Source organism: Schistocerca americana, chromosome X, assembly GCF_021461395.2.
Source record: "Schistocerca americana isolate TAMUIC-IGC-003095 chromosome X, iqSchAmer2.1, whole genome shotgun sequence".
Taxonomy (NCBI): Eukaryota; Metazoa; Arthropoda; class Insecta; order Orthoptera; family Acrididae; genus Schistocerca; species Schistocerca americana.
In genome coordinates, this window is record NC_060130.1 from 105,841,326 (window position 1) to 105,868,086 (window position 26,761).

The following is a 26,761-nucleotide window of genomic DNA, read 5'->3' on the forward strand; positions in this document are numbered from 1 at the left end:
TGGACTGCTCAGCATAAATGGCCAATATGTTGGGCTATCCTGGCATTGTGACCGCAGACGGATGTCCACGAATATACCCAGAAAAAACGCTGTGTTAACTGCAACATAATTTTCCCATTGGTCAACCCATTTTCCTCTCAAACCACAACATCCCTTACTAAAGCTTCCAGTTCAGCAAATCACTTACGAAACCAATATACAGGGTGATTCAAAAAGAATACCACAACTTTAGGAATTTAAAACTCTGCAACGACAAAAGGCAGAGCTAAGCACTATCTGTCGGCGAATCAAGGGAGCTATAAAGTTTCATTTAGTTGTACATTTGTTCGCTTGAGGCGCTGTTGACTAGGTGTCAGCGTCAGTTGATGCTAAGATGGCGACCGCTCAACAGAAAGCTTTTTGTGTTATTGAGTACGGCAGAAGTGAATCGACGGCAGTTGTTCAGCGTGCATTTCGAACGAAGTATGGTGTTAAACCTCCTGATAGGTGGTGTATTAAACGTTGGTGTAAACAGTTTACAGAGAGTGGGTGTTTGTGCAAAGGGAAAAGTTCTGGACGGCCGAGAACGAGTGATGAAAATGTAGCACGCATCCAGCAAGCATTTGTTCGCAGCCCAGGAAAATTGACTCGCAGAGCTAGCAGAGAGCTGCAAATTCCACAATCAACTGTATGGAGAGTCCACATTGGCACTTATCTGTCCATAACTACCTGAATGTCAACTACCCGAGGCGATGGATCGGCCCCCAGGCAGCCCGTGACACAGCACTTCATCACTGGCCTCCAAGAAGCCCTGATCTTACCCCCTGCGATTTTTTCTTATGGAGGTATGTTAAGGATATGGTGTTTCGGCCACCTCTCCCAGCCACCATTGATGATTTGAAACGAGAAATAACAGCAGCTATCCAAACTGTTACGCCTGATGTGCTACAGAGAGTGTGGAACGAGTTGGAGTATCGGGTCGATATTGCTCGAGTGTCTGGAGGGGGCCATATTGAACATCTCTGAACTTGTTTTTGAGTGAAAAAAAACCTTTTTAAATACTCTTTGTAATGATGTACAACAGAAGGTTATATTATGTTTCTTTCATTAAATACACATTTTTAAAGTTGTGGTATTCTTTTTGAATCACCCTGTATAATGCAAATTCCACCTATGCATCAATTGCAGGCATTGATTAATGCTACCCCACATTTTTGCACTCATGCTGATCAGGATGGCTAGTAAGCCTCTTTTCAGCATGACCATAGCCCCCTCCTTCCCTCACTATCCTGTCACTACTAACTCATACCCCTGCAGTTCTCTGGAATCATCAGTTTAGATTGCCGAGTGGCATAGTGCCCACGAGTCTGTTAACCATCAACTTTTCACCCACCACTACAACCTCAGGTAATTACTTAGTACTTTTTCACCCACTGTAGTACTTCCCTTTCATAACAATCTACCAGCTGGAGCTAACAAGATTAGTTCATTGCTATAGGCAACAATATTTCATATACCCTACCCCATCCAGCAACAGCCACTGTCGTATGTATGAATACTTTCAAGCAACCGAGCCCTACCATGTGCTACTCAACAGTAGTGGTTTACTATTTAATAGCTTCCCCACCGAGGAGGTGTTTGCACATTTATCTTATGCCCAAAATGTGTGACTCCCTCCTCTCATGTGGTATTTAGTAGAGCAACTGATGGTAATACCGTTACCTGACAATTGGCCCTCTCTTCCCAATCACTCACATTCACAGCTGGTCCAATCTTTAACTGACCTGGTGAACAAAGAGTCAGGGCAGATTAAGCTGGACCGTGCCACTGTGCATATCATGGATTGGCACCACCACCAGTATCTCACTCATATACTTATTCCCAGTTCTGTATGCACCCCTTTAATAATTACACTTATTGGTTTATCGCTATGGGTAGCTTTTAGAAAAGGACTTTTGCACGACTTCGTTCCCCCCTCCTGCTGTCCCTGAACAGCAACCCCCTGGGGAATATTATGCTTAAGTTTTGAAATGGGGGCAAGAATGTTCCTTGTTGCCCCATGCTGTAGTAGTCCAGTAGAAAATAGTAGTGAGTAGAAAGGAATAGTAAATAAGTAAAATACCCCCAAAAGAAAAGACATGGCCCTCCTTTAGATGTAAGCAACAATATATGCATGTGAAGTGATTCAAAAGTATCAACCCTTTCCCCACTGACCACTGCGGTCAGCGACCTTCACTGCTGCCAGTGCCAACAGCTGATCGCCGCACCTCGCGCTGCCACTTAGAGTGCCACACACCACCACCGCACCATCTGTCATTGTCCAAATTTTGTCATGCAAGATTTCATTACCACATTATTGTCATTTTTTCAATGCAAACAAAAAAATCAAAATGTATTGTTAAAATTATGTAACACTGTCCTTCGCAGGGACCCCATAGTAGCTGTCAATTTATCCCCCCTCCCCCCCCCCCCCCCCCAAATGCTTCACTCCTATGGAGGGGAGAAAGGTGTACAGTGTGGGTCATTACTGAATGAATTTGATAGAATAAAAATTTGATTTTTATTTTTTACTCGATGTTTGTCAGTGCCTTCTGCCTGGCAGCTAGTTGCAGCGTATCAGTCACGTTGCAAAAAACCGGACAGAAGCACTTTGAAACTCATGTGTTGAACCATTAGCAGCTAAACTCACATGTTGCTGATGAGGTAATGGTACCAAACTGCAAGTCTACACCTTGGCTGTCCAATAGGGAGGGTTGGAGGCAGTCATATGTGGGTTGAATCGTAGCCAGCTGCAGGGAGCGGACACGCCGTCTGCTCTCTTCTGCTGGCAGCTTCTGACCTGAACAGACACTCTCGTCTCCTGCTCTCTTGGGTGGCAACCCATTTAGTTTTGGCCTGCCTTTCTTTACTACATTAAACAACAATGCTCTTATGAAAATGAGTAACTCCTTCACCACAATGGGTGCCTACTGCTTTCCCTTCATCGCCAAACCTGACACATTACCATAACTTTTAGACGTCTGGAGTGGGCACAAAACATCCAGTTGGTGGAAACAAACTAGGAAGGAGTAAAGTGCCAAGATTTCGATGTAGTTCAATGGTAGGGCCCTTGTGATTGGCAGAGAGTGTTTCCACAAAATAAGAAGAATGCTCCTATTGGTCGAAAAAAGCTGTGACCTGGAGAATGAAAGAATCCAGGTGGGGAGACAGTTCGGCTATGAGAAAGATGAGCAAAATTTTCAGGGACTCTTCTCTGAACTGGTGTCAAGCACAGAATGGGGTGCATAATGGTCTGTATGATGCGGAGAAGAAATTTGAGTGAACAGTGCATTCACTGTGGCTGAAATTCAGCTAGGTATTAGCTGCAGCATCAATCAGCTCCAACTGTGGGGAAACAAACCGCCCAGTTAGTTAATTGTCCTTGTGATGACTGAGAGGGCATTTTAATATGAACACTGCTCCAGCCGTGTATGTGCATATCGCCATATTCCAAGACTAGGGATGAGTACATGTTTTCTCACATAACGAGAAACATAGGGAGAGTTTCTGCTGGAAAAATCAGCAAAGGCTTAATTAGTTTTTATAGGAATTTCAGAGGATGAGAGCAGCCATGCAGATGACAGCTGATCACAGTTAAGGTAAATACCACAAGAAGAGGCATAAACTTGTTGGTTCACCAGCTTGTGTCCACTGTAAACTCGAGCAACCTTGGGTAAACTTTTGCTCAACTTGTCACAAAACTAACCATCCTCTGCAGACTTGACTGTCAACCTAAATAGTATCAAACTTTGACCTGGAATCAGAAGATTTATTGTAGCACTGGCCAACATCGTGACATAGTTGTAAGAATAATTTTGTAAAGAAACTTCTAGTTAAAATTTACCATTGTTGTGTTTAGGATTATTCCACTTTCAGAGGATGAGATGCATTCGTTTGACAACTGTCATAACATTGTCACATTGCAAACTGTGTAAATGCATGTATTTCTGTGATAAGAATGCAACATTAAGCCAAAAATATTTACAGCTTACACAGCTGTTGTTCTGACCCCAAAACCTTATATGTTACAGTTTCTTGAAGTACAGTACTTCACACCTGCAATCAGACATTTACTAAGCATGAATAAAACTGCTTAAAACAGTCTCAAAATCACTACCAAGGTTCTTGGGTGTTCTGCCAGATGCAATCATCACAGGTCCATGATATTTCAGTGTACAACTGTGCAGCCATTATCAGGTGGTACTGATGGAATGATGGGTCTGCAGTGTGCTCCTGGTATATACAGGGTATTACAAAAAGGTATGCCCAAACTTTCAGGAAACATTCCTCACACACAAATAAAGAAAAGATGTTATGTGGACATGTGACCGGAAATGCTTAATTTCCATGTTAAAGCTCATTTTAGTTTCATCAGTATGTACTGTACTTCCTCGATTCACCACCAGTTGGCCCAATTGAAGGAAGGTAATGTTGGCTTCAGTGCTTGTGTTGACATGCACCTCATTGCACTACAGTACTAGCATCAAGCACATCAGTACGTAGCATCAACAGGTTAGTGTTCATCACGAACGTGGTTTTGCAGTCAGTGCAATGTTTACAAATGCGGAGTTGATAGATGTCCATTCGATGTATGGATTAGCATGGGGCAATAGCCATGGCACGGTACATTTGTATTGAGACAGATTTCCAGAATGAAGGTGTCCCGACAGGAAGACGTTCGAAGCAATTGATCAGCGTCTTAGGGAGCACGGAACATTCCAGCCTATGACTCGGGACTGGGGAAGACCTAGAATGACGAGGACACCTGCAATGGATGAGGCAATTCTTCATGCAGTTGACGATAACTCTAATGTCAGCGTCAGAGAAGTTGCCGCTGTACAAGGTAACGTTGACCACGTCACTGTATGGAGAGTGCTACGGGATAACCATGTACAGCATGTGCAGGCACTATCAGCAGCTGACTGGCCTCCATGGGTACACTTCTGCGAATGGTTCATCCAACAATGTGTCAATCCTCATTTCAGTGCAAATGTTCTCTTTACGGATGAGGCTTCATTCCAACGTGATCAAATTGTAAATTTTCACAATCAACATGTACGGGCTTACAAGAATCCACACACAATTGTGTAATCATGTCATCAACACAGATTTTCTGTGAATGTTTGGGCAGGCATTGTTGGTGATGTCTTGATTGGGCCCCATGTTCTTCCACCTACGCTCAATGGAGCATGTTATCATGATTTCATACAGGATATTCTACCTGTGCTGCTAGAAAATGTGCCTTTACACGTGCGACACAACATGTGGTTCATGCACGATGGAGCTCCTGCACATTTCAGTCGAAGTGTTCGTACGCTTCCCAACAACAGATTCAGTTAACGATGGACTGGTAGTGGCGGACCAATTCCATGGCCTCCACACTCTCCTAACCTCAACCCTCTTGACTTTCATTTATGGGGGCATTTGAAAGCTCTTGTCTACGCAACCCTGGTACCAAATGTAGAGACTCCTTGTGCTCGTATTGTAGACGGCTGTGATACAATCAGCCCTTCTCCAGGGCTGCATCAGCGCATCGGGGATTCCATGTGACAGAGGGTGGATGCATGTATCCTCACTAATGGAGGACATTTTGAACATTTCCCATAACAAAGTGTTTGAAGTCACGCTGGTACATTCTGTTGCTGTGTGTTTCCATTCCATGATTAATGTGATTTGAAGAGAAGTAATAAAATGAGCTCTAACATGGAAAGTAAGTGTTTCCGGGCACATGTCCACATAACATATTTTCTTTCTTTGTGTGTGAGGAATGTTTCCTGAAAGTTTGGCTGTGCCATTTTGTAACACCCTGTATATCTGCAGGTCCAGAGTTCCACCCTCACAGATTCTGCACCTTGCTCAGTGTTGGAGGGATGTGTGGCTGCAGTGGTGGGAGGCAGAGCTTCAGTTGTCCGCCAGCTGCCAGCCATATCACATCTCGCATGCGGATGTTACGATTTTCTTTGATTGAGATAAGTACTGACTCTCATGCCTTCCTTAGTTGGAAACATGTGTCCCTGTTTATTTACTTATCTTTCACATGTATTTCAATACCTTCTTTAAAAACTGAATCTCAAAATTTGTTTGTGTTGGCCAAGACTTTTGTTTGCTGATAATTCATTGAATGTCCATTCTCAATGTAGTGTTCTGCTATTGCGGACTTGCTGGGCTGCAGTAAGAAGATGGGGTGCTCATGTTCTTTGCACTAGTCTTCAATTGTGCGGGTTGTTTGACCAATATAGGTTTTCCCACATTCACATGGGATGTGGTATATCCCTGCATTTTAGAGATGCATGTCATTTTTTGACTGACCCTAATAGGCCTCATATTTTGGCTGGAGAGCAGAACACTGGTGCTATTTTGTGTTTAAACAGTAGTCTGCCAATTTTGGGGGATACACTGCCAGCAAACAGCATGAGACTGCTCTCAAAAAAACGTGAATGTGGGAAAACCTATATTTCTCAAACAATCTGCAGTATTGAAGATCACTGCAAAGAACACGAGCACCACACCCACTTACTGCAGCCTGTCAGGTCGGCAATAGCAGAACACTGCATTGAGAACAGACATTAACTGAATTATCAGCAGACAAAAATCTTGGCCAACACAAACAACTTTTGGGACTCTATTTTTCAAGAAGCCATTGAAATACGTGAGACACCTAACTTAATACACACGAACACAGGTTTTGCAATTAAGTAAGGCATGAGAACCAGTACTTAGCTCAATCAAAGGAAACCATAACATCCACATGCAAGATATGATGGGGATGGAGGCCAGCACACAACTGACAACAGCCGCACGGGACTGAAATGTTGTCCATTCTACTGTAGCACTGTACGCAACACCTGGATACTTGCAACAGCACCAGGCCGCTGGTGCACTACGCTTCAAATAGTCTGCCAATGGCAGCTGCACTTGCTGGCCACCAGAGGCCACCTGTGGTGTGTCACAAGAATAGTGTGTATGGAATGACATCTGTCATGCTGCCTGCTGGAGTCCTCGTCTATATGAAGAGGGCACACCCGGTGCTCCCCCTCACTCTGTGTTCTACTGCAAATTGTACTGTTTCTATGTTTGTTGTTTACTTGAATATGGATAAATAAACTTTTGTTCTTAGTGGCCACACTATCGGTTGTGTCTAACATTATGACACATGTTGCAGTGAGAGTGATGATCACTTCTGTGTGCTCAGTCTGTTTGTTTGTTCTACCAGTTTTCTTGTCCATGGAGGTAGTGCTCATATCTCTCCTCATGCAGCAACATGCTCTTACAGCTGCTGGTGTACTTGCCATCTTTTCTGCATTACAATGATGCAGTCAAAGAATGGGGAAGCTTACGAGAATCAGCTTCAGCAACACTTTCTCACTTTTGGTGTCAATGATACTAACACGTGTTGGGCTTTGTTCCTTCTTGGATTCCCCTGTCCCACAGATTTATCAGTTGTTGAGCCAGTTAGCCCTCCTCCAGAAATCTGTACCACTTTTGTTCATTGTAATGTGTAAATTGTTGTCCAATTATTACTGTAAGCACACAAGTCATTGCACATCTCAAGTCCTATCATTGTCATAAACTGCCCCACCAGTCTTACTGGGCTTGGGTGGATGAGCACCACAACCTCAGTCACAAATGTCAGTTTGTTACCAATGTTCATCATGATTCCTACGCTGATTCTGTGGTCCTCAGTGCCATCATTTGGTTGGCTCCTGACAAGGAGGTGTGACAATATGGACTACATTGTGAGGAACCATCTTTGATTGAAGCACTGAATACTGCTCAGTCTTTCAAGGTACCTCATCCTGCTGGTAATCAGATTGAGGCTTGGTGTGACATCACTGTGATGGCTACTGTTCCTGGCCATTGTGCATTGGTCAGTTCTCAGGGAAGGACAATATGGCAGCCATACAAATGTGGCCTCAGCACCTCACTTCACATTGACATGCCAGTCAACAACAACCACCACCGCAGTGGCAGGATTCAGTGGATCCATCTTGCTCATACTGTTTTGTGCAACATGACAGGGCCACTTGACCTAAGTGCTGGGTGACTTGCGATGACTGTAGGAAAAAAGGACATACAGAATCTGTGTGTCATTCCCAGCCCTCTCCTGCAGATATGGACATGGATGTTAATTATGTGTCTCCAGCACTTATGAATAATAACAAACTGTTTATTGAAGTTTGAGTGATGGACAAAGTCCTCCAACTAGAAGTGGACACGGTTGCAGCTGTGACATTGCTGAACTGAGATGCTTATGTGGACTTGAGAGCTTCAGCAGTGTCTCTGGTTACTCGATGTTTGGTGAGTTACAACAAGCAGCACATCCCATTTTTGGGGCAATTTATGGCCCCCACTGTGTATAAATCTGTGGTTCATCCCTTGACTTTTCTAGTAGTGGATGAAGCTGGTGCTAACAATTTGTTTGGTCTGGATGCTTTCAATGGTTTTTCCATTTCAGAAGTGGTGCACCTCATTTATGACCAGACATCTTACCACCAGTAGATTCTCTGTGTTTTGAGTACTTCTCTTTTTTTTAGATGGGTTATGTTGTGCCACTAATTTTACAGTCCACTTACCTTGGAACTTATGGTCTAGCTGCACTTTTTCTGGGCATAACACATTCCAGTAGCTTTGCACAATCAAGTGAAATCAGAATTGGACAGACTGATGTCATAGGGGGTCATACAACCTATTATGTCCAGTAAGCTGTCTGTGCCATTTCTGATTGTTAAAAAACCAGATGGTCAGCTTCATATCTGTAGCAACTTTGCCTGCTTGAATTTAACTGCATTCCATTACCATTGCTTTGATTTTATTAATCTTCATCTTATATCCTCCTTTGAGGCCACTGTCCACTTCACTCAACTGCACTTCAAAGTACGTTGCTGTCTCTTACAGAATTATAATGTCATCAACAAACCCCCAAGTTTTTATTTCTTTCCCTGGAGTTTAACTCTTTCACCAAATTTTTCTTTTGCTTTCTTCACTACTTGCTGAATGTACAAATTGAATAACAACAGGGATAGTCTATTGTCCTGTCTCACTCCCTTCTCAACCATTGTTTTCCTTTCATGACCTTCAACTTCTATAACTGCTGTCTGGTTTCTGCAAAAGTTGTATATGACCTTTCACACCCTATATTTTACTGCTGCTATCTTCAGAATTTCAAAGAGTACATACCATTCAAAATTGTCAAATGTTTATATATATCTACAAAACTATAAATGTATGTTTGCCTTTCTTTAACCTATCCTTTTAAGCTACATCATAGAGTCAGTACTGCCTCGCATGTTCCAACATTTCCCTGGAACCAAAACTGATCTTCCTCAAGGTCAGCTTCTACCAATTTTTCCATTCTTCTGGAAATAATTCATGTCAGCATTTTGCAATGATGACTTAGAGTACATACCACTCAAAATTGTCAAATGTTTATCTACGTCTAAAAAACTATAAATGTATTTTTTCCTTGTGCTGTTTGAGGCTTTCCCGGTGCTGCATCTGCTTGATAGGTTCTCGGGACTTACGCCGGATAATATTGTAGAAGGCGCACAATATTTCAGCGAGACAACTGCCCGCCATCTTCAGGTGCTACTGTCGCGTCGCTGAGAAACGCGCCAATTTATATGCTGGCTTTCTAGAACAGCGCAGGCGCCAGCGGGGCATAACGTCATCGAAGACCAATTGTAGACAGCGTCGAATACCAGAGTCCTCTGCTGGAGAAACGGGTCGCGGTCTGCGGAAGCGCGCCGCGGCGCGGGAAATGCGGCCGGGAGCGACGTACCCCGTTCGCGCGCGCGAGGTGTTGGCGCCCGATTTAATCATCTGCGCTAAGGCTTCCCATCTGCGTTGACTCGGTGCGGTTGCTAATCTGTGGCTGACGGTTTTGCCTTTCTTTAACCTATCCTTTTAAGCTTTCATCTAGCACAATTACATTTTTGTCTCCCTTAACTATCTGAATGGTTTCTTTTGTCTCATCATACATTTTTTCAATCTTTTCATCATTTGCAAAGCTAGTTGGCATATAAACTTGTAGCATCCTTTTATACACCATGTATATTGTATTTTTACCTCTTATTGCATTAATACAAAACATGAAGTGCTGTTTTTTTCATTTAATGTCGTGATTATTACTGTGTTCTTTTGAATGCTGTATTGACTCATTCAGCATCTGAACAACATACTTACACTATAAGTTCATGGAAAATGTGGTGTATACTACAAACAGATAAAATGCTAGAAATAGTCTGAAATTCTGTAAGTATCCCTGTTGAATTCTGCCATGTTTCTGGTCCTAAACATAGCAACTAAATATAAATACTCTCCTGCATTCCTCATAAATTCTTCAAATGGACTGCAAACATTTCAAAAAAATGCTTGAGAATTTGACACCAGTGAATAAATGAAACTGTACAAAAACATGGCAAAAATAATTCCTGTTATTAATAAATAAAAAATAATAATTACATTTCATCCACATTTATGATGGAATACGTTCACTGGTGTTGGTTGTTCATTGTCTTAGTGGGTAATTTAACATCAACTGTTACGATAAATGGTGACATATAGAAATACACATTTGGTCCTATTATTTTCCAACATCAAGACAAATAAACTAATTTCTAGCTTAACAAATTACTTCAGTACTTACCCAGGCCAACCTTCAAATGTAGATACAGTAAAAAGTGTGAGCATGGCCTTAGCAACATCATCAAAATGAAACCGATTTCTTTCCCACTCTCTGGTTTCCACTTTTGGTTGATTAATGTCACCATCTTCAAAAACTAAGAATGTGCCTCTGTATGCAGAAAAGAAAAATAAAGAAAGTCACATGAAAAAAAGTCACAAGGAAAAAAAACAGAAGAAATATAAAATTTAATTGCCATATTTACAAACAAAATGAAAGAACTAAACCAATTAACACCTTAAATACATTTAAAATCAGAATATAATGCCACATTTATGATGATCTGTAATGTATTCTGTGGTGAAAATACTCACTGACATTCATCCTTGGTCATCTTTGAGCCATCTGTGCATGAAAAGAATTTACCCTGGAATTCAGAATCAGTATGATGTCAGGTTACTTATTGACAGTAATTATGTGATGCATGTATGATACATTTCTTTTTCAGATATTGTAAAAAGAAAGGTAATTCATGAAGCTAAAATGTGTAACAAACTTTTAGAGACTACACCTATTTAAAATTATGCATAAAAGTAAAAATGAAACTATAGTACTTTTGTTATTTCTGTCATTGGAACTGGCTTTGAACTTACAAATATTTCATAATTTGAAGGATAACAAAAACAAGGGGGCATATAAACATCACACACAAAATTATGAAAATGGTGCACTTTTTTTAAAAAAAAATATGTTCTCCTGAATTCTATTTGCTAACTTGTTCACATTGTAGTAAGATGGTGTCAGCGAGGGATGTAAATTCTAACAAACCAGTGAATAAGGTCAGATAATATTTTGCATGTGCATAATTGGGGATCATGTTAAAACACTAGAGCAGAACAGAAGTGGGCAGTTAACAAATGACACCTTCCACCACATTAAAAGAATCAGTACCATAGCACTATGATTTAAGTCTTTATCCTTTGTGGTTGTCTTTTGCATACATCTTTGCCTGTTATTACAATAAGAGTAATCTGTTGTGCTAGCAGTGGTGGTGATTATGGTTGCTGTGGCAACAATGCCAATTTTCTAAGTACACAATGATCATTCATTATATATCATAAGAATGGATGAAATGCCATATTTAATAAAAAGGAAAAAGAAAATGTAAATTTTGACTCTTTTAACAGAAAAATAATCCACTTAACACGATAACATATTATCAGTGCATGATTAGCGATTTGCTTGATGTAATAAGAACTTTCAAAAATCCAGAGTAATAAGTATTCAAGAAAAGGCACAATGCCTGCTATTTACCTTAAACTTGAAGTTGCAGATGATGAATATAACTCAGTTAGTTTAGTTTTTACATGTTTATTTTTGTTCTTTAAAAACAGTAATAGAGTGTTTTCAGGTCCAAAATAACAGATTTTTTTGTGACACATGATATGTAGACTGAATGAGGGGGATGAGGAAATTCCAGGTGTAGGAAAACTGAATTAGAAAGACTGGGAAAAATGAAAGAGGAAGTTTAAAATGACTCGAGTGAAATAACTGTGGAAGAATTGCAAGAAACTCTTATATGAAGGTATAGGAAAAAGGGGGTCGGGGGGGGGGGGGGGGGGAGGGGGAGGGGTTATGAGGGACGCTGGCAGTGTTACATGAAAGAATGATGGGACATACTGGGATAGATAAGATGTGGGAGAATACAAAGTGAAAGTGTACAGTATGAAATGTAAATAGAGGTTAACTCAAGGAAGGGGAAAGTAGGAATTTGGATAGCAGTAGAAACAAGATGTTTCTAGTTGTGAAGCAAACCAGTTCTGAACGTACAAAAGGACTTCCCACACATTCACATAATCCCTGATTCAATGTGGATATTTGTTCTTTTTACAGAGGTTATTAGCTCCTGTTCACTACCAGTACCCCTACTATCTAACTAAAGTTAAAATTCAGAAACCCAAACTCTCTGAATATACAACTGCCACCAACTACAGTGGCCCCACAGAAATTGCTCCCTTCCTGGAGAATCACAATATTCTAGTTGTAATGCAAAACAAAAACTGTCCTTAAATATCATCTTATTCACCATTATCCATTTAGTTGACCATCTCAGCAATCTATCACCACCACATGGCACTTGGTCTGTGACAATTCACATTATGCCCTTTTATATAACAATATCCCTGGTCATGGTTTTGCTGTAGCTGACCCTCATTCACTTCATTTCTCAGTCTCTCTGAAGAGACTCCCTACTTCCTTATTACTGACTATATTTTCACCTAATATGTCAAACCTTTTTAAAGAGTAGATCTCATCACACAGAGGTATCTGTATGATAGCAACATATATTAATAATTTAAGGATTCTGTAAAGAGTGACTTTCTTTCTCTCCCACTGTCATAAAATCATCATGCATTACAAATATAGTGAAACTGCAATACCTACACACTCTGGGTCACTTTAAAAATTGATTTATGGAATCAGTATTTATTTTCACTTTCTCTTTATCTTGCTTTAGCAACTGCTATCATACCACTTATCTGAAATCATATTCAGCCTCTCTAATGGAGTGGATGCATAGGATATATCTAACCACAAATGACAGGAGGTTCACCCACAGTATATGTTCTCCAGAGGGATAAAAATCGTCAACACAAGGAACACATTCCCATACCACTGACCACAACAACTTCTTACTCTGTAACTACACATGCTTCTTATTCACCATCAAATGTCAAATGTAGCACCATTTGCAGGACCCGTCATATCAATATATATAAAAAATACTTTTCTTAACTCCCCTCCCCAAAAAAGTTCACATATTTTCTGTATACTTTCAGAGGACTCCTTTGCTTCTGTACTGTTTGACATATCTTTCCTTTCTTTTTTCCTCCTCCTAATGGTACACCGTTTTCTCTTTTCTACTGGGTGGAGTAGGAGAGCTGCTTCATTTAAACTTTTCAATGCATTTCAATATTTTTCATATAACACCTTCTCAATTAACGCCTGAACTCTTACATTCCATAGAACCTGATACTGGATGTTTTTGACCTCATATTTCCCACTCCAAGGTATTACGTAAAAATGTACATCACAACTTTCCTTCCATTGTGATGAAAGACCAGAAATAGAATTTCTGACATACACTCACAGACTTTCTGAAAAAAACTGGATTAATCCAACAATCAGTGTTTTCATATGTTTGTACTAGCCTGTTCACCCTGCTACTAATTTATTACTGGATTTTTGCTGAGGTTTATAGCCAATCATTCTTATTTATTGTTTGAGAAACACTACTGAAGGAAAACTGGATTAAGCATTATAGTATATGTCAAAGGTACATTAGTATGCATTCATGCTAATCATAGCACTGTAGAACAAGACAGTCAATAACTGCTACAACCAATGAAGCTGTGCATTATACTGTGTAAGTGCTTTACTAACAGTAAGAGACATTTTGTAAAATCCAAGAAACATTCTCCCCCAATTTAGAACTCTGGAAATAATTTTGTGTAGATACATAACAAAACTGAGAAACTGTCACCTAACAACATACTACGCTTCATTATCTCAGAAGATGAGTTTAGTATCTGCACAGGTGTGACAATGGTGCCTCTTTACATTGTCGGTAAGGGTGTTTCACAGGCTGACAGTGGCTCAATAACAAACCAGGCAGCAGAAATGAACTCACCGAGTGAGTCAATCTACGGGAAGCAGCCCATCTGAACCCACGCAGAGAAGTGCAAGGCAATAAACTTGGCATGCGGATGACACAGTCATCTAACAACTAAGAACAAGACAGCAATATTCAGCATGAGGTCTGTGGTGGCTGAGCCAGTGTGTATACCGCCTGCTCCTATTACTGTTGCCAGCAAATAAACACTTTCATCAGTGTGTCTGCCCATACTACAAGATGCATGTGCCCTCTGTGACACATTTCCACCACTCCACTGCTGCGATTCTTAAAATTTTCCCAGTGTAAAGAGTATTCCATGAAGCTTTGGAATTCAAAGCGGATAGTGTTGACTTCCTCTCACAATATTTCAGATGACAACCATTCAGTCATCTTCAGGTGAGTGTTTTTCACTGGAGGTAGCTACTTCATGTCACTACCTTAATACCAAAAATAGGTATGAAGACACCTGTGCAAAGGCAGCTGCTACATGAGCAGCCTCTGTCAAGCTACGTGCTCTCTTTGAATACTACTCCACATGTAGGCACATGCGTAATGTGATACTACATGAGTGTGCTCTGTCAGAATTCGTGCTCACTGAATTAAAATTCAGATGTAAAAATTAAATGTCATTAGATGTGTAATTGATCATAAAATGTTTTCTTTTTGAAAGAGAGAGAGAGAGAGAGAGAGAGAGAGAGAGAGAGAGAGAGAGAGAGAGAGCTACAATCAATGTTCAAAGATAACTGACATTCTCCACATCAGATCAGCACAGCTTTAAGGAATAAGAAACATGAACAACCACAAGAGCAACAGGAGAAGGTGTAGTTTAAATCCAGGGTGTTCCTCCCATAAATTGGCAATATTTCATCAAAATTAGGCAGAATCTTAAGAAAACATCATGTCAAAGTAATCTTTCACTGACCTACAAAGATTTGTGCTCATCTCAGATCAGCAAAACAATCTTGGATTGTGGAATGCTGGAATCTGCAGAATACCTTGTCAGTGTGGCAAAGACAACATTGGTCAGATAACACAGTGTGAGAAAGATGCATTGAACATGATTACCTCAAGCACCTTTCACATTCCAGTAAGTCAGCTATAGTGGAGCATCTATCTCCCCAGGACATTCCATGGATTACCCTGCCACAGAAATCTTCACCTCGACAAGATTCTTCTTGGATTCAGTTATTAATGAATCACTAGAAATGCATTTAGCACAAGTTCTTATTACTTTTGATGGTGGTTTTCAACTGGATTATGTGTGGGACACAGTGATTTCTTTAATTTCTTCAAAAAGAAAACACTTTATAACCAATGACACACCTAGCGACATTTAATTTCATTAATTTTAACATCTGAATTTTAACTCAGTGAATGCACATTCAGACAGAGAGTGCTCATGTAATATAACATTATGTATGCACCTGTATGTCATAGATGGATCAGTATCTGAAGACAGTGTGTAACTTTACAAAGGTCACTCATTTAGCGACTGCCTTTGGGCTTGCGTCTTCGCACGAACTTTTTGCATAAAGGTAGTGACATGAACTAGCAACCTCCATTGAAAAACACTCACCTGAAGATGGCTAAATGGTTGTGAACTGAAATATTGTGGCAGGTAGTTGACATTATCTGGCTGCAATACTCCTGCCAGTTTATCTGCCTCTGTCACAGTGTCTGCTTGCAGGGATGGTACAATCAGTACACAAGATGAGAAATATAAAAAAAAAGGGTAAGTGCACACAAATTTGAGGCAGTTAATCCCAGGAGATAATGTACAGAAAGGTTCACTTAGGTTGTTCACCTCAAATATTTCTAGGACCTTCAGCTATCTTAATTCTGTTTTCTCCCAGATGAATTGCAAGAAAATCCTCATCAAACGGCAGAGTGTCTTTTTTCATAACTATATTAATTACAGACATAATCATATCAATTTCGTTTTTTCAAATGGATCTATAGTAATTTTTGCTGCTAGTATTGTAGTTCTGAAAGAGATGAATTGAAAGGTATTAAACTCTTCAGAATCCGATAATCAGGTAATTGAGTATTTTTCTGTTCTGAACATGAAACTGATTGTTGTCTTTTGCAGACATTCAAAATTTCATACCCAATAAGAAAATAAGTCAAGTCAGATAAGGAAGAAACAGAGAGATGCACCACCGTGATAACTGTATACATAGATCACAAAGAAAATGTAGCCTTCATTCTGTCTGTGTTGTTCATGTGTGTCAAGTGCTGGTTAGGTTGAAAAAATAAATGTATCTTGCAAAGTACGAGAAATGAGATATTCTATGCCTTCCTAGAGAATTGCAAGGAACATGAAGAGAACTGCTGAGTTGTATCCACAAAGATATTCTGACACTGTGCCCAACAAGAAGGTCAATTCAGCAAATGTACAAAAAATTGTTACTGAAAGGGCATTGGAATACTGTGAAGAGGGTAAGGAACAAGACTGGTATGAGCAGAGCAAATGAAATAGATGTTACGACAGCTGATGCACATAGTCCACTTATTAGTTCCAGGGAAATTGTGAGTGCCTCTGGAATAAGTCATCCCAGTATTGTTCACATTTTACATGCAAAAAGGTTCCATCTGTGTAATGTGACACTCATCATCAGTTTAACCACTGGGGTTGCAGAATATGCATGGACTTCTGCTGCTCAGGATTTGATGCAACATCAGGGTAAAAGATTCTTTCTTCAAAGAATTCTCCTCGCTGATGAAGCCATCTTTACACGTCACGGAGAGCTGAATGTATATGATATATGTTATTGGGCTGCAGATAATCTCCACTGGTTGAAGCAGGCTGAACAACAGATGCAGCAGTGTGAGACTGTTTGGTGCATAATTGTTGGAGTATATGTGATTGGTCCTTACTTCATTGAAGAAATCCACATACCACTTGAAACGTGAAGATATATGTGAGAACAGCACAATGGGTGCTGGCCCAGTACTCACTTGTAGCTAGAAAAGGGTTCACAAGGTGTTTCATGGTTACTAGAGAAGAACATGTGAAATCATAATCAGTTAGCCTGCACATTCACCTGACTTGACACTACTGCACTTTTTTTCTCTGGAGTAAACTCAGAAATGAAGTATAGACTCTAGAGGATTTAAAACATTGCCTTGTTGTAACATGTGCAATGATATCAATGGAATCTCTTCAGGCACCAACAAATGCAAATGTATATTGCAGCAGATCATGGACATTTTGAACACTTGATGACATGCATGGAATTTTATGAAACTGTTTATGACAACATTCCCTTGTCATTTTGTTGCTGTTGCTGATATAATTTGGCTGTGTAAGTGTGTATCATGACATCAAACTCATGATGCACAGTTCTTATTTAATGATCTTTATATTTCAATTCCATATTGTACAAATCAATTCAGTTTTTGATGAGCACCTTTCTGTCATGATTCTGGCACAAAAGAAGACAGAACTGTTACAATAGTTGACTGATGAGACATCCATAGATGCCATGTCCTTTGCTTACCAGTTGGTATACCAGCCCAGTTCCATTTTTGTAAGACTCCCTTAGCTGTGTAAGGCTGGAGCACCACTATTAGCCTGACATGGCAGTTCTGTATAAAAATATGGATTTCTGCATAAGACAGATGTTGTTCAAAATAGATAAATCCTCAGTTGTAACCATTGTTATTACTCCAAAACTAGTGATCAGATTTTGAAGAGTGAAACACCATTTAATTCATCTCTCTTAGAACAATGATATAAATAGCATAAATTACTGTAGTTCCATTGGAAAAAGCAAAGATATCTCTGAAATTAACATAGCTACAAAAACAGGAAACATCATTTTAGTAAGGACTTTTGAAATGGAATTATAGCATCTTAAATGGACTAGGAAATATCTGAGGTGAAAAATTTAAATGAATCACCTTGTAAATAAGGGTGATCATACTACACTTCTCACTGAGCCATGTGCTGTGGTGGTTACCACACTTAACTCACATGCACGACGACAACGGTTCAAACCCGCATCTGGCCATCGTGATTTAGGTTTTCCCTAAATTTTTTCAGGCAAATGCTGGGATGGTTCTTTTGAAAGGGCATGGACAATTTCCTTCCCCATCCTTCCCTAATCCAATTGGACCAATGATCTCGCTGTTTGGTCCCCTCCACCATATCAACCAGCCAGTCAACTACACTTCTTATCTTCAACATACTTAAGCTGTCTGATACATACAATGAATGAATATAATCAGACTGTATGAAATCTTGGTTATTTTGTTAACCTTTCATAAAAATTTAATCTAGTTTATTTTATGGGAGTTTTGCATGCAATTAGAATGACATGAAATAATTTGTGTAAATGTGTGCCAGTTTCTTCTTAATTAATTTATGAAAAATAGTAACAACAATAGAGGCTCTGAGTGGAAGATTCAACATCTCTAAATTTTTTCTCCAAAATTAATTACATTCTGCCAGAATTCTCTGTATCACAACAATACCTTTTACTTATTCCTCCTGCCTACACCACTGCTAAGCTGTATACAATTATGGTCTGTGATTAAAATAAATCAAACCGTTGCTGGTAATACAAATAAATGAATGACTGAATGCCTCAGATCAGTTCTCCAATTGACAGGTCATGGGTATGATAATATTTAAAGTTGTCAGAAATAGTGTCATATTTTAACCAGAATTAAGTCCAAATGTGAAAGCAGGGTCATCAATGAAGTACAACACTTAGCACTGAAAGCATGTTTTATTACAAACACCAGTGTACACCAGAACAGAACTGAAGTCCTGGACGCAGAGTGTAGCTATTCACACAAATACTGAATATTCCAAAATAAGCAAACATTACAAAAATTTGAAATTTCAAGGACCTTCTGGAACAGAAAAACAGTAAACAACAAATAATAGTATGATTCACATTTGAGCTGACAACTGATAACACACACTACAGTGACATTAACTGCTACCCATACAGCATACAGCACAACTTGTGGCAATACTGAACACATATCTGTTCATATATCTTTTTCTTTCTTTCTTTCTTTTTCTTAAGTTAAATTAATGTGTTTTCCATGTTCTGTGTTGGAAACTGTATACACTGTATTTTGTTGCAGTGACAATCAGTTTTCTTTATGTTATGAGCTGTAGATCCCCACTGATCTATTTGTCAAGAAAAGCAATGAACCTAGAAGTTGCACATAAGTATTGTAACTGGACACTTTTCTATACCAACTTGTTTATCCCTGTGTTGCAGCTGTTGACTGCAGTGGACAGCTGTTAATGTCACTTCTTTGGTGTTTTTAATCAGTCCTGAGGTGGCAAATCATTGCCCCATAGTCTCTATACTTCTCTCATGTCTCCCCTGATCCTCCTCAGCCAAATGAGTCTCCTCCATGGATGTTGACCTCCATCTCTCTGATGGCTACACCCAAACTTTTATCCATGTCACAGTATGAAGCACCTCCATCATCATTCAATACCATTCCAGACTGGAACAACTGAATCATATCCTTAGTCAAGATTTGACTACTTATCATTCCCAGAAATGAGAAACATCCTATCCACAATCCTTGGCACAATTTGCAAAGCGATACACCGCCATCCCCTTACGTACACAATAACCTAGTCCACCTTCACGTCACATCTTTTCACAACCATTTGCCACATGGGTCAAATATATATGGAAGGCCAGGTGCAAGACCTGTGCTAATACACTCACACAGCACATTCTACTCCAGCTGTGTTACAGGCTTATCCTGCCCTATCAGAGTAAGGGCCTGCTACAATTCCTGCACAGAATTTTATGTGGGCATCACCACCAACCAGATGTCCACCTGAATAACTTGCCACTGCCAAATTGGGGTTTAGAACAGAGTTGACCACCCTGTGCCAGAACATGTTGGTGAGCTCAGCATGCTTGATTTTGATGGCTACTTCATAACCTGCACAATTTGGATCCTTTGCTCAAACACCAGATTCTCTGAATTATGTAGATTGGAGTTGTCCTTCAATCCTATAATCCTCCTGGCCTCAATTTCCACTAGGTCCTCCCTCACATCCACCTATATCCCCACTCCAACACCTTAACTCCACACATCCTGCACTCACACCCTCTTCTTCACAGCATCCATGTTTCTCTGTTCTATCTGCCTCCCTCACATCATTGTGCACTTCCCACAGCTCCCTCTGGTTGCTACAGTCCCACATACCTATTACTTGCACATGCTGCCTCTCCCTCCCATTCATTAGCCACCCACCGCCAACTGTCCCTCCAAACTTTCCATCGCCTTTCACCACTCACACAGACCATCCAACACAACCCCTCACTCCAGCTGAGTTGCAGTGCCAGCACAATGTAGTCAGGCATTAAACTTACCAATGAAGTACCTTCTCAAGCAAATACTGCCCTCTTAAATGATTTCAGGAATGTCATACAAAACTGGCTGAAAAAAGATACATTTTATGCAGTTGAGAAATTCTGGACTGTACAAAGGAAGACCTTACATTTTGACTCTTGTTGTTTGTAAATTTGTATGTTAACTAGTACAGCATGCTTTTATTGCTATTTTTACTATTGTGTTTAACAGTTACCTAGAATATGTTGAGTGTTGCCTTATTATTGTGTTCAGTGTTACCAGATTATTTTGCTTTCCATATTATGATGTATAATTTACTTTGTACAAATTACGACAGCATTTACAGCATGAATTTTGCTCCATGATGGATGAATAAATTGCAAAATTGTGCTGATTAATTATGAGGACTTTTTTTGCAGTAATAACATGTGAATAAGACTTAACAAATGCTACCTAAATTACACTTTGCAATTTATAAATGAAAGGAAGTCCAATGAACCACTCATTATTCTCTTTCTCATGCAGAGAAAGGTGATACATTATGTAATTTCTCATAAGAAAAAGTTGAAACATTTGCCAATATAAGTAATATTCAATGTGTGTAATGAACTGTTGTGTGTGCTAATCAATTCATATAGAATCACCAATGAAACATCAAAACAAAGAACTGAAAGGTAGTGTTGAGTTTACTCTGAATTTTAGTCTGTATTTCATTTTAATTTCAGAAAACTAAAATGAATTTTCCTATCTTATAAAATGAAATTTGTAACCTACTCATACATGTCACTACTTAAATATTGATTTTCAAGCAACAAATGGAAGAAAGATAGAATAAACCATGTCTCTATTGATGCATAGCAGAAAATGTCTTACAGACAGGAATAAATATAAAAAGCTATATACAAAACAATGTTTGTAAATAGATGAAAATTTCTGTAGCTTCCAAGATTTGAATAAATCAATGAATGAAAGAAAAACTAAACCTGTTGTGCCCAACAAGTAATAAGAGGTATCTGAAATGAAATTTCGCAGCAGAACAGTCTCTATTTGTGTGTAAAGTCATTTATCATTTGTTATTCTATTATTTATATTTGGGTATAGTTATACTGAATGGTCAAACAAAGATTGACAAATTTAATTCACTTGGATAGGGTGTGGAAGTTAAATTGGCCTGAAAGTAGGTTTTGCCTTTCACAGTTGTTTATTGAACATTAATTAATTAATGGGTGTTGTATTTTTTATTAAAGAGCTCCTAAAAATGTTCAATGTAACCATTCCATTTCTCAGTTATGAACAGCATTTTGGACCAGAAACACAAACACAATCATTTCATATGTTCTCTATCCATTCCATTTCCTACTATGGCTGCATTGAGGGGTGCTACATTTGAATGACTGCACATGGAAGATCTCTTGATGATGATCCAAACTTAATACTTCCATAAATATACACTAAGGTTTACTGAGGGTTCAAATTTTCTTCATAAAAGCATGTTGGTATTGTCAGAATTCCACTTGTGCACCAAGTGGCTCTTTGTGTGTAAGAATTCTAACTAGGTGGAAAATATATGGTTTTCTAGAAGCTACAGTTTTCATTCATTACTTCACTACTATTGATTACACTTACTTTGGTAATATTTTACTTTTATTTATTTTAATGAGGCAACATGGTGTCAGTATGATGCCAAGCACATGGAAACAAGTTGGAAAAAGTCTCCTCATCAGCACATCATTTGGAAAATAAGCTATTTGTTACTCTTATGCTTCAGTGGTGACTTCACAGCTACCATAAATCACAGAGTGTGATCAAGGCTGTTTTTAGACATTATTCTGTGGAAGCATTTGTTATTATGGGGACACCCATTTCAGATCAGTTCTGAAGAATATACCTCTGTAATATAGACATTGTGGCACACGGGCTTCCTTTTCCATAAAATATCTTCAGTAACCTTTCTTTTATATTTGATGGTGTAGCATGAGTAATGAATTTAAAATGTCTTCCATAATCTCCTCTTCACTGTCGATGATAGTACATCGAAATTATGCTCTTGGTACTCAAAAAACTTTGAGACCCCAGTAGATAGGTTACCTTGAAACTTTTTTAGTGCCTGTGCCCTTGTTTATTGTATTTGGATAATATCAGAGTTTCCAGGGCGTACGGTAGTTTTAACCTTATGATCATATAAGGTCAAATCACCTTTTATAATGCACGCATAAAATGTACACTACCAAAGAACACTTAAATCTCTGTTGGTGCCTCCTTCTTGTGTGGGTCATAGTAAAGGATGCTTGAGAGCATTTTTTTTAAATGATCTACTTTAATTTTAAATAGGGCTGAGCCACAAATAGTTCTTTAAAAAAAAAAATCATGAAATATTTCTCAAGACTTCTCCAGCTTACATAATGATTTGTGCACTGTATCCATTTCATTGGCGCAGCATTTATTTGAATTATCATATCCATATGATGGACAGTACAGTGAGAAGTGGTCTCTTAGGTAATGTATAAGGAGGTATACATGGCTTTAAGCGTTCTTCAGCAATCTTCTGAAACCAAGAAAAAAATACTCATCTCACTGATGTATAGAAGGAGTTAAGAAATGAACAGTGTTTCTAGGTAACAAAATATTTAAACAAGAAACCGCCTACAACGTACAAGAAAATCACTGGTGATGACTGACACAATAATGTCCAAAGAGCTAAGAAAAATCAAAGATTGTGAGCATATTTGCTTAATGCAGTACCAAAGGAATTACTAGACCACATAATGCTCAATCACAACACAGCTGACATTCAGTAGTGTGCAAGTGATTTAATTTGCAAACCTCAGAACCTAATGATACACATTTCAGAAGAAGCAACAAAACAGGAAAATCTCATCAACAAAAGATATAACGTAAGATATGATTAGCCTACCTCCCACACATACAAGACAGAAATAAATTTCCCCACTATAAGGTGATTCAAGAACTCAATTGGCAGTCTATCTCACTTCCGGCGAAGAGGTGAGGACAGGTTTGCAAGACTTCTTCATGGCAAGTGTCATTATCATTTCTGAAGAGGAAGTGTAGACCAAATGTACCAATGAAAAGTTAAGAATGTGCTTTCTGTATCTCATCTCTTTATCTATGGGAACTGATAATATTCCAGCAATCACCAGTACAGAAGTAAATGTCTGTAAACCCATGACGCTTTTCCACATTAGATTCTCTCTCCTCAATAAAAGCCTGAAGCTCACACTACTGTTGAAAGTACTGGAAGTAACAATTTTTCCCTGGTTTCTAACTTTTTAATGTATTTTTCAATTAAGTTTTTTTTCCTTTTCTAAGCCATACCTTGTGTGTACGAAAAGACAGAGATTAACAGATTATTTGAGTGAAGTCTATGAACCGTAATAGGAATTTTGGAATACTGAGTTTCCTTTTTAGTGAAAGTAGGGTTATTATATGATATTCATCTACTGACCTTTGTTTCTTACATTTTTGTGTTCTCAACCCATACACAGAATTCCAAACAGAATGGACATCCAAGTGATTTACACAAAAATATGGTCAACAAATACGCTATTTACTCTTGACAAGCAGGTCCTTCATGATTATAGCAATTTACTTTTTCCCTTGTGATGCTGAGACCATATAGTGATAGTTCTGATAATGAAAGGGAAAATTCAGGTTAGATGTTAATGGGAATGACTTCAGCTTTAATAAGTTCAAACATTAGCAAATCATAGAAGAGACTGATAAACTTAACTTTTTCTCTAGCTGACCTTTTATATCATTAATTTCTGTCTTGCATTCATATTACTTAAATGCAATAACCATCAGTTCATTGCACATTGCCAACAACCTTGTAAGAATGAAGAGTATTGTGTAGTTCAGGCAAGTTTCTTGGGTTTAAGCAATGACAAAATGAACACAGTTACAAGTTCTTTTCTGATAGCAGCCTAACATCTAATCCTTGAAGGTCTTTTTTATCATAGAAATTTGTTATCATAATCAAAAACATATTCTGGTATACCCTAAATATTTTTTTAATTTCTTTCACAATTTGAAATAGAACTGTTCACAAACGATTTCTTACCCGACTCCTTTCACTGTGAGGGCATCTGTTTTCACTAACTGCCCATTACTACTTCAACTTTTGTATTGTAAGGTTTCTGGGGTTCATTTGAATCCTATGAAATGTTAGTGAATTATAAAGACCACTAAAGTAAAATCCAGAATGCTGAGTAAACCTAATAGAAACAAAGTTGCACACGAGTAATGGTTAGCTTCAACAACTGTATATTACTTAACACAAGAACAGCAGAGTTTCTGACATTCCTAAAATGGTAAAAAGGGGTCAGTTTGACTCTGCATACAATATCTTCATATTTGACTTTAACAAGAATTTTACTTCAGTGTATGCTAATCCATACCGTTTTGTGAATTATAACAATAATTATTTAACATGCTAATTAATATATTACTTACTCATTACAACCAATTTATCATTGCTAACAAGTTTCATAAACATTAGACTTTCATACATTACAATCTTCTAGACACATTAAGTATATATGGTCCATATTACACTCACATGTATTCTGCATTGGCTTTGTTGCAACTTTTACTCGTCAGTGGAATCTGCTACATTCAGTTAGCACACATGATTTCTGCTTAGTGTGCACACTTTCTACACACAGCTTTGTAGCACTTTACACAGTTGTCACTGGTCTTGTTGCCTTTGCAGAGCCTGATTTGGCACTCCTCCCACTTTCTACATGATTTTGGTCCCCTTTCCTCTTTTTCTCTGTTCTTACTGCTCTTTTGTTCCCTTAAGTTGATTCGCCATCTGGAGTATGAACTTCTTCCTTCCATTTTCTTCTCCTGTACAATTTTGTAGATGACCAATACATTTATTGCCACCATGTTCAATATGTTGTAGAAGACATGCAGTGGCCATCTCCTATACCCAACATAAGTAGAACATTTATCAGTAATTTCATCAACCATACCCAAATCATATACACATCAAAAAAGTTCTGCATCACCCCGGTTCCTAGAACTCATGAAGATACACATTGGCTGTGGATATTGTATCACAGACACAGTCACCTTGACTGTTCAGAGATGTCACTAAACCCACCCAAAGATGTAAACAACCATGCATGAGCAGAGCTTATTAGACAGAGGGGGTCCAACAGTTGATCAGTTCTAGTCATTCCACCAGGAAGGAGGAACATGGCTTTTGTTGTCTGTAGTTCAATCCTGCCTAGATGGTCAATACCGTGGTTTGACTGGGTCTGGATTGTTACTTTGTGCCAGGAAGGGCTCTCAACAAGGGAAGTGTCCAGGCATCTCAGAGTTGTTCAGACATGGAGGAGACACAGAGAGACAGGAACTGTATATAAAATGCCTTGTTCAGGCCACACAGGGGCTACTACTGCAGTGAATAACTGCTACCTATGGATTATAGCTTGGAGGAACCCTGACAGCAACACCACCATGTTGAATAATGCTTTTTGTGTAGCCACAGGACGTCGTGTTACAACTCAAACTGTGCACAATAGGCTGCATGATGCGCAACTTCACTTCCGACGTTCATGGAAAGGTCCATCTTTGCAAACATGACACCATGCAGTGCAGTACAGATGGGCCCAACAACATGCCAAATGGACTGCCCAGGATTGGCAACATGTTCTCTTCACTGATGAGTGTCGCATATGCCTTCAACCAGACAATTGTCACAGACATGTTTGGAGCCAACCTGCTCAGGCTGAACGCCTTAGACACACACTCCAGAAAATGCAGCAAGATGGAAGTTCCCTGATGTTTTGGGGTGGCATTATGTGGGGCCGACATACACTACTGGTGGTCATGGAAGGTGCCATAAAGGCTGTAAGATACATAAATTCCATCCTTCAATCGATAGTGCAATCACATCGGCAGCATATAGGCGAGGTATTCATCTTCATGGACAATAATTTGTGCCCCCAACATGCACATCTTGTGAATGACTTACTTCAGGATAATAACATTCCTCAACTAGAGTGATCAGCATGTTCTGCAGACATGAACCCTTTCGAACATGCCTGGGATAGATTGAAAAGTGCTGTGACATGATC

At 39.1% G+C, this 26,761-nt stretch overlaps 1 protein-coding gene across 4 annotated transcripts in view; it reads right to left on the minus strand.

The window, feature by feature from the left end:
- Nucleotides 1–26,761, minus strand: part of LOC124555453 (muscle calcium channel subunit alpha-1-like) — a 566,027-nt gene that overhangs the window by 154,427 nt on the left and 384,839 nt on the right. For all 4 annotated transcript variants that reach the window (XM_047129373.1, XM_047129372.1, XM_047129371.1 and 1 more), the window contains exons 23-24: nt 11,014–11,066; nt 10,664–10,810 (exon numbers count right to left, since the gene is read on the minus strand). In XM_047129373.1, the coding sequence (XP_046985329.1) occupies nt 10,664–10,810; nt 11,014–11,066 (200 nt within the window). The remainder of the gene's footprint in view (nt 1–10,663; nt 10,811–11,013; nt 11,067–26,761) is intronic.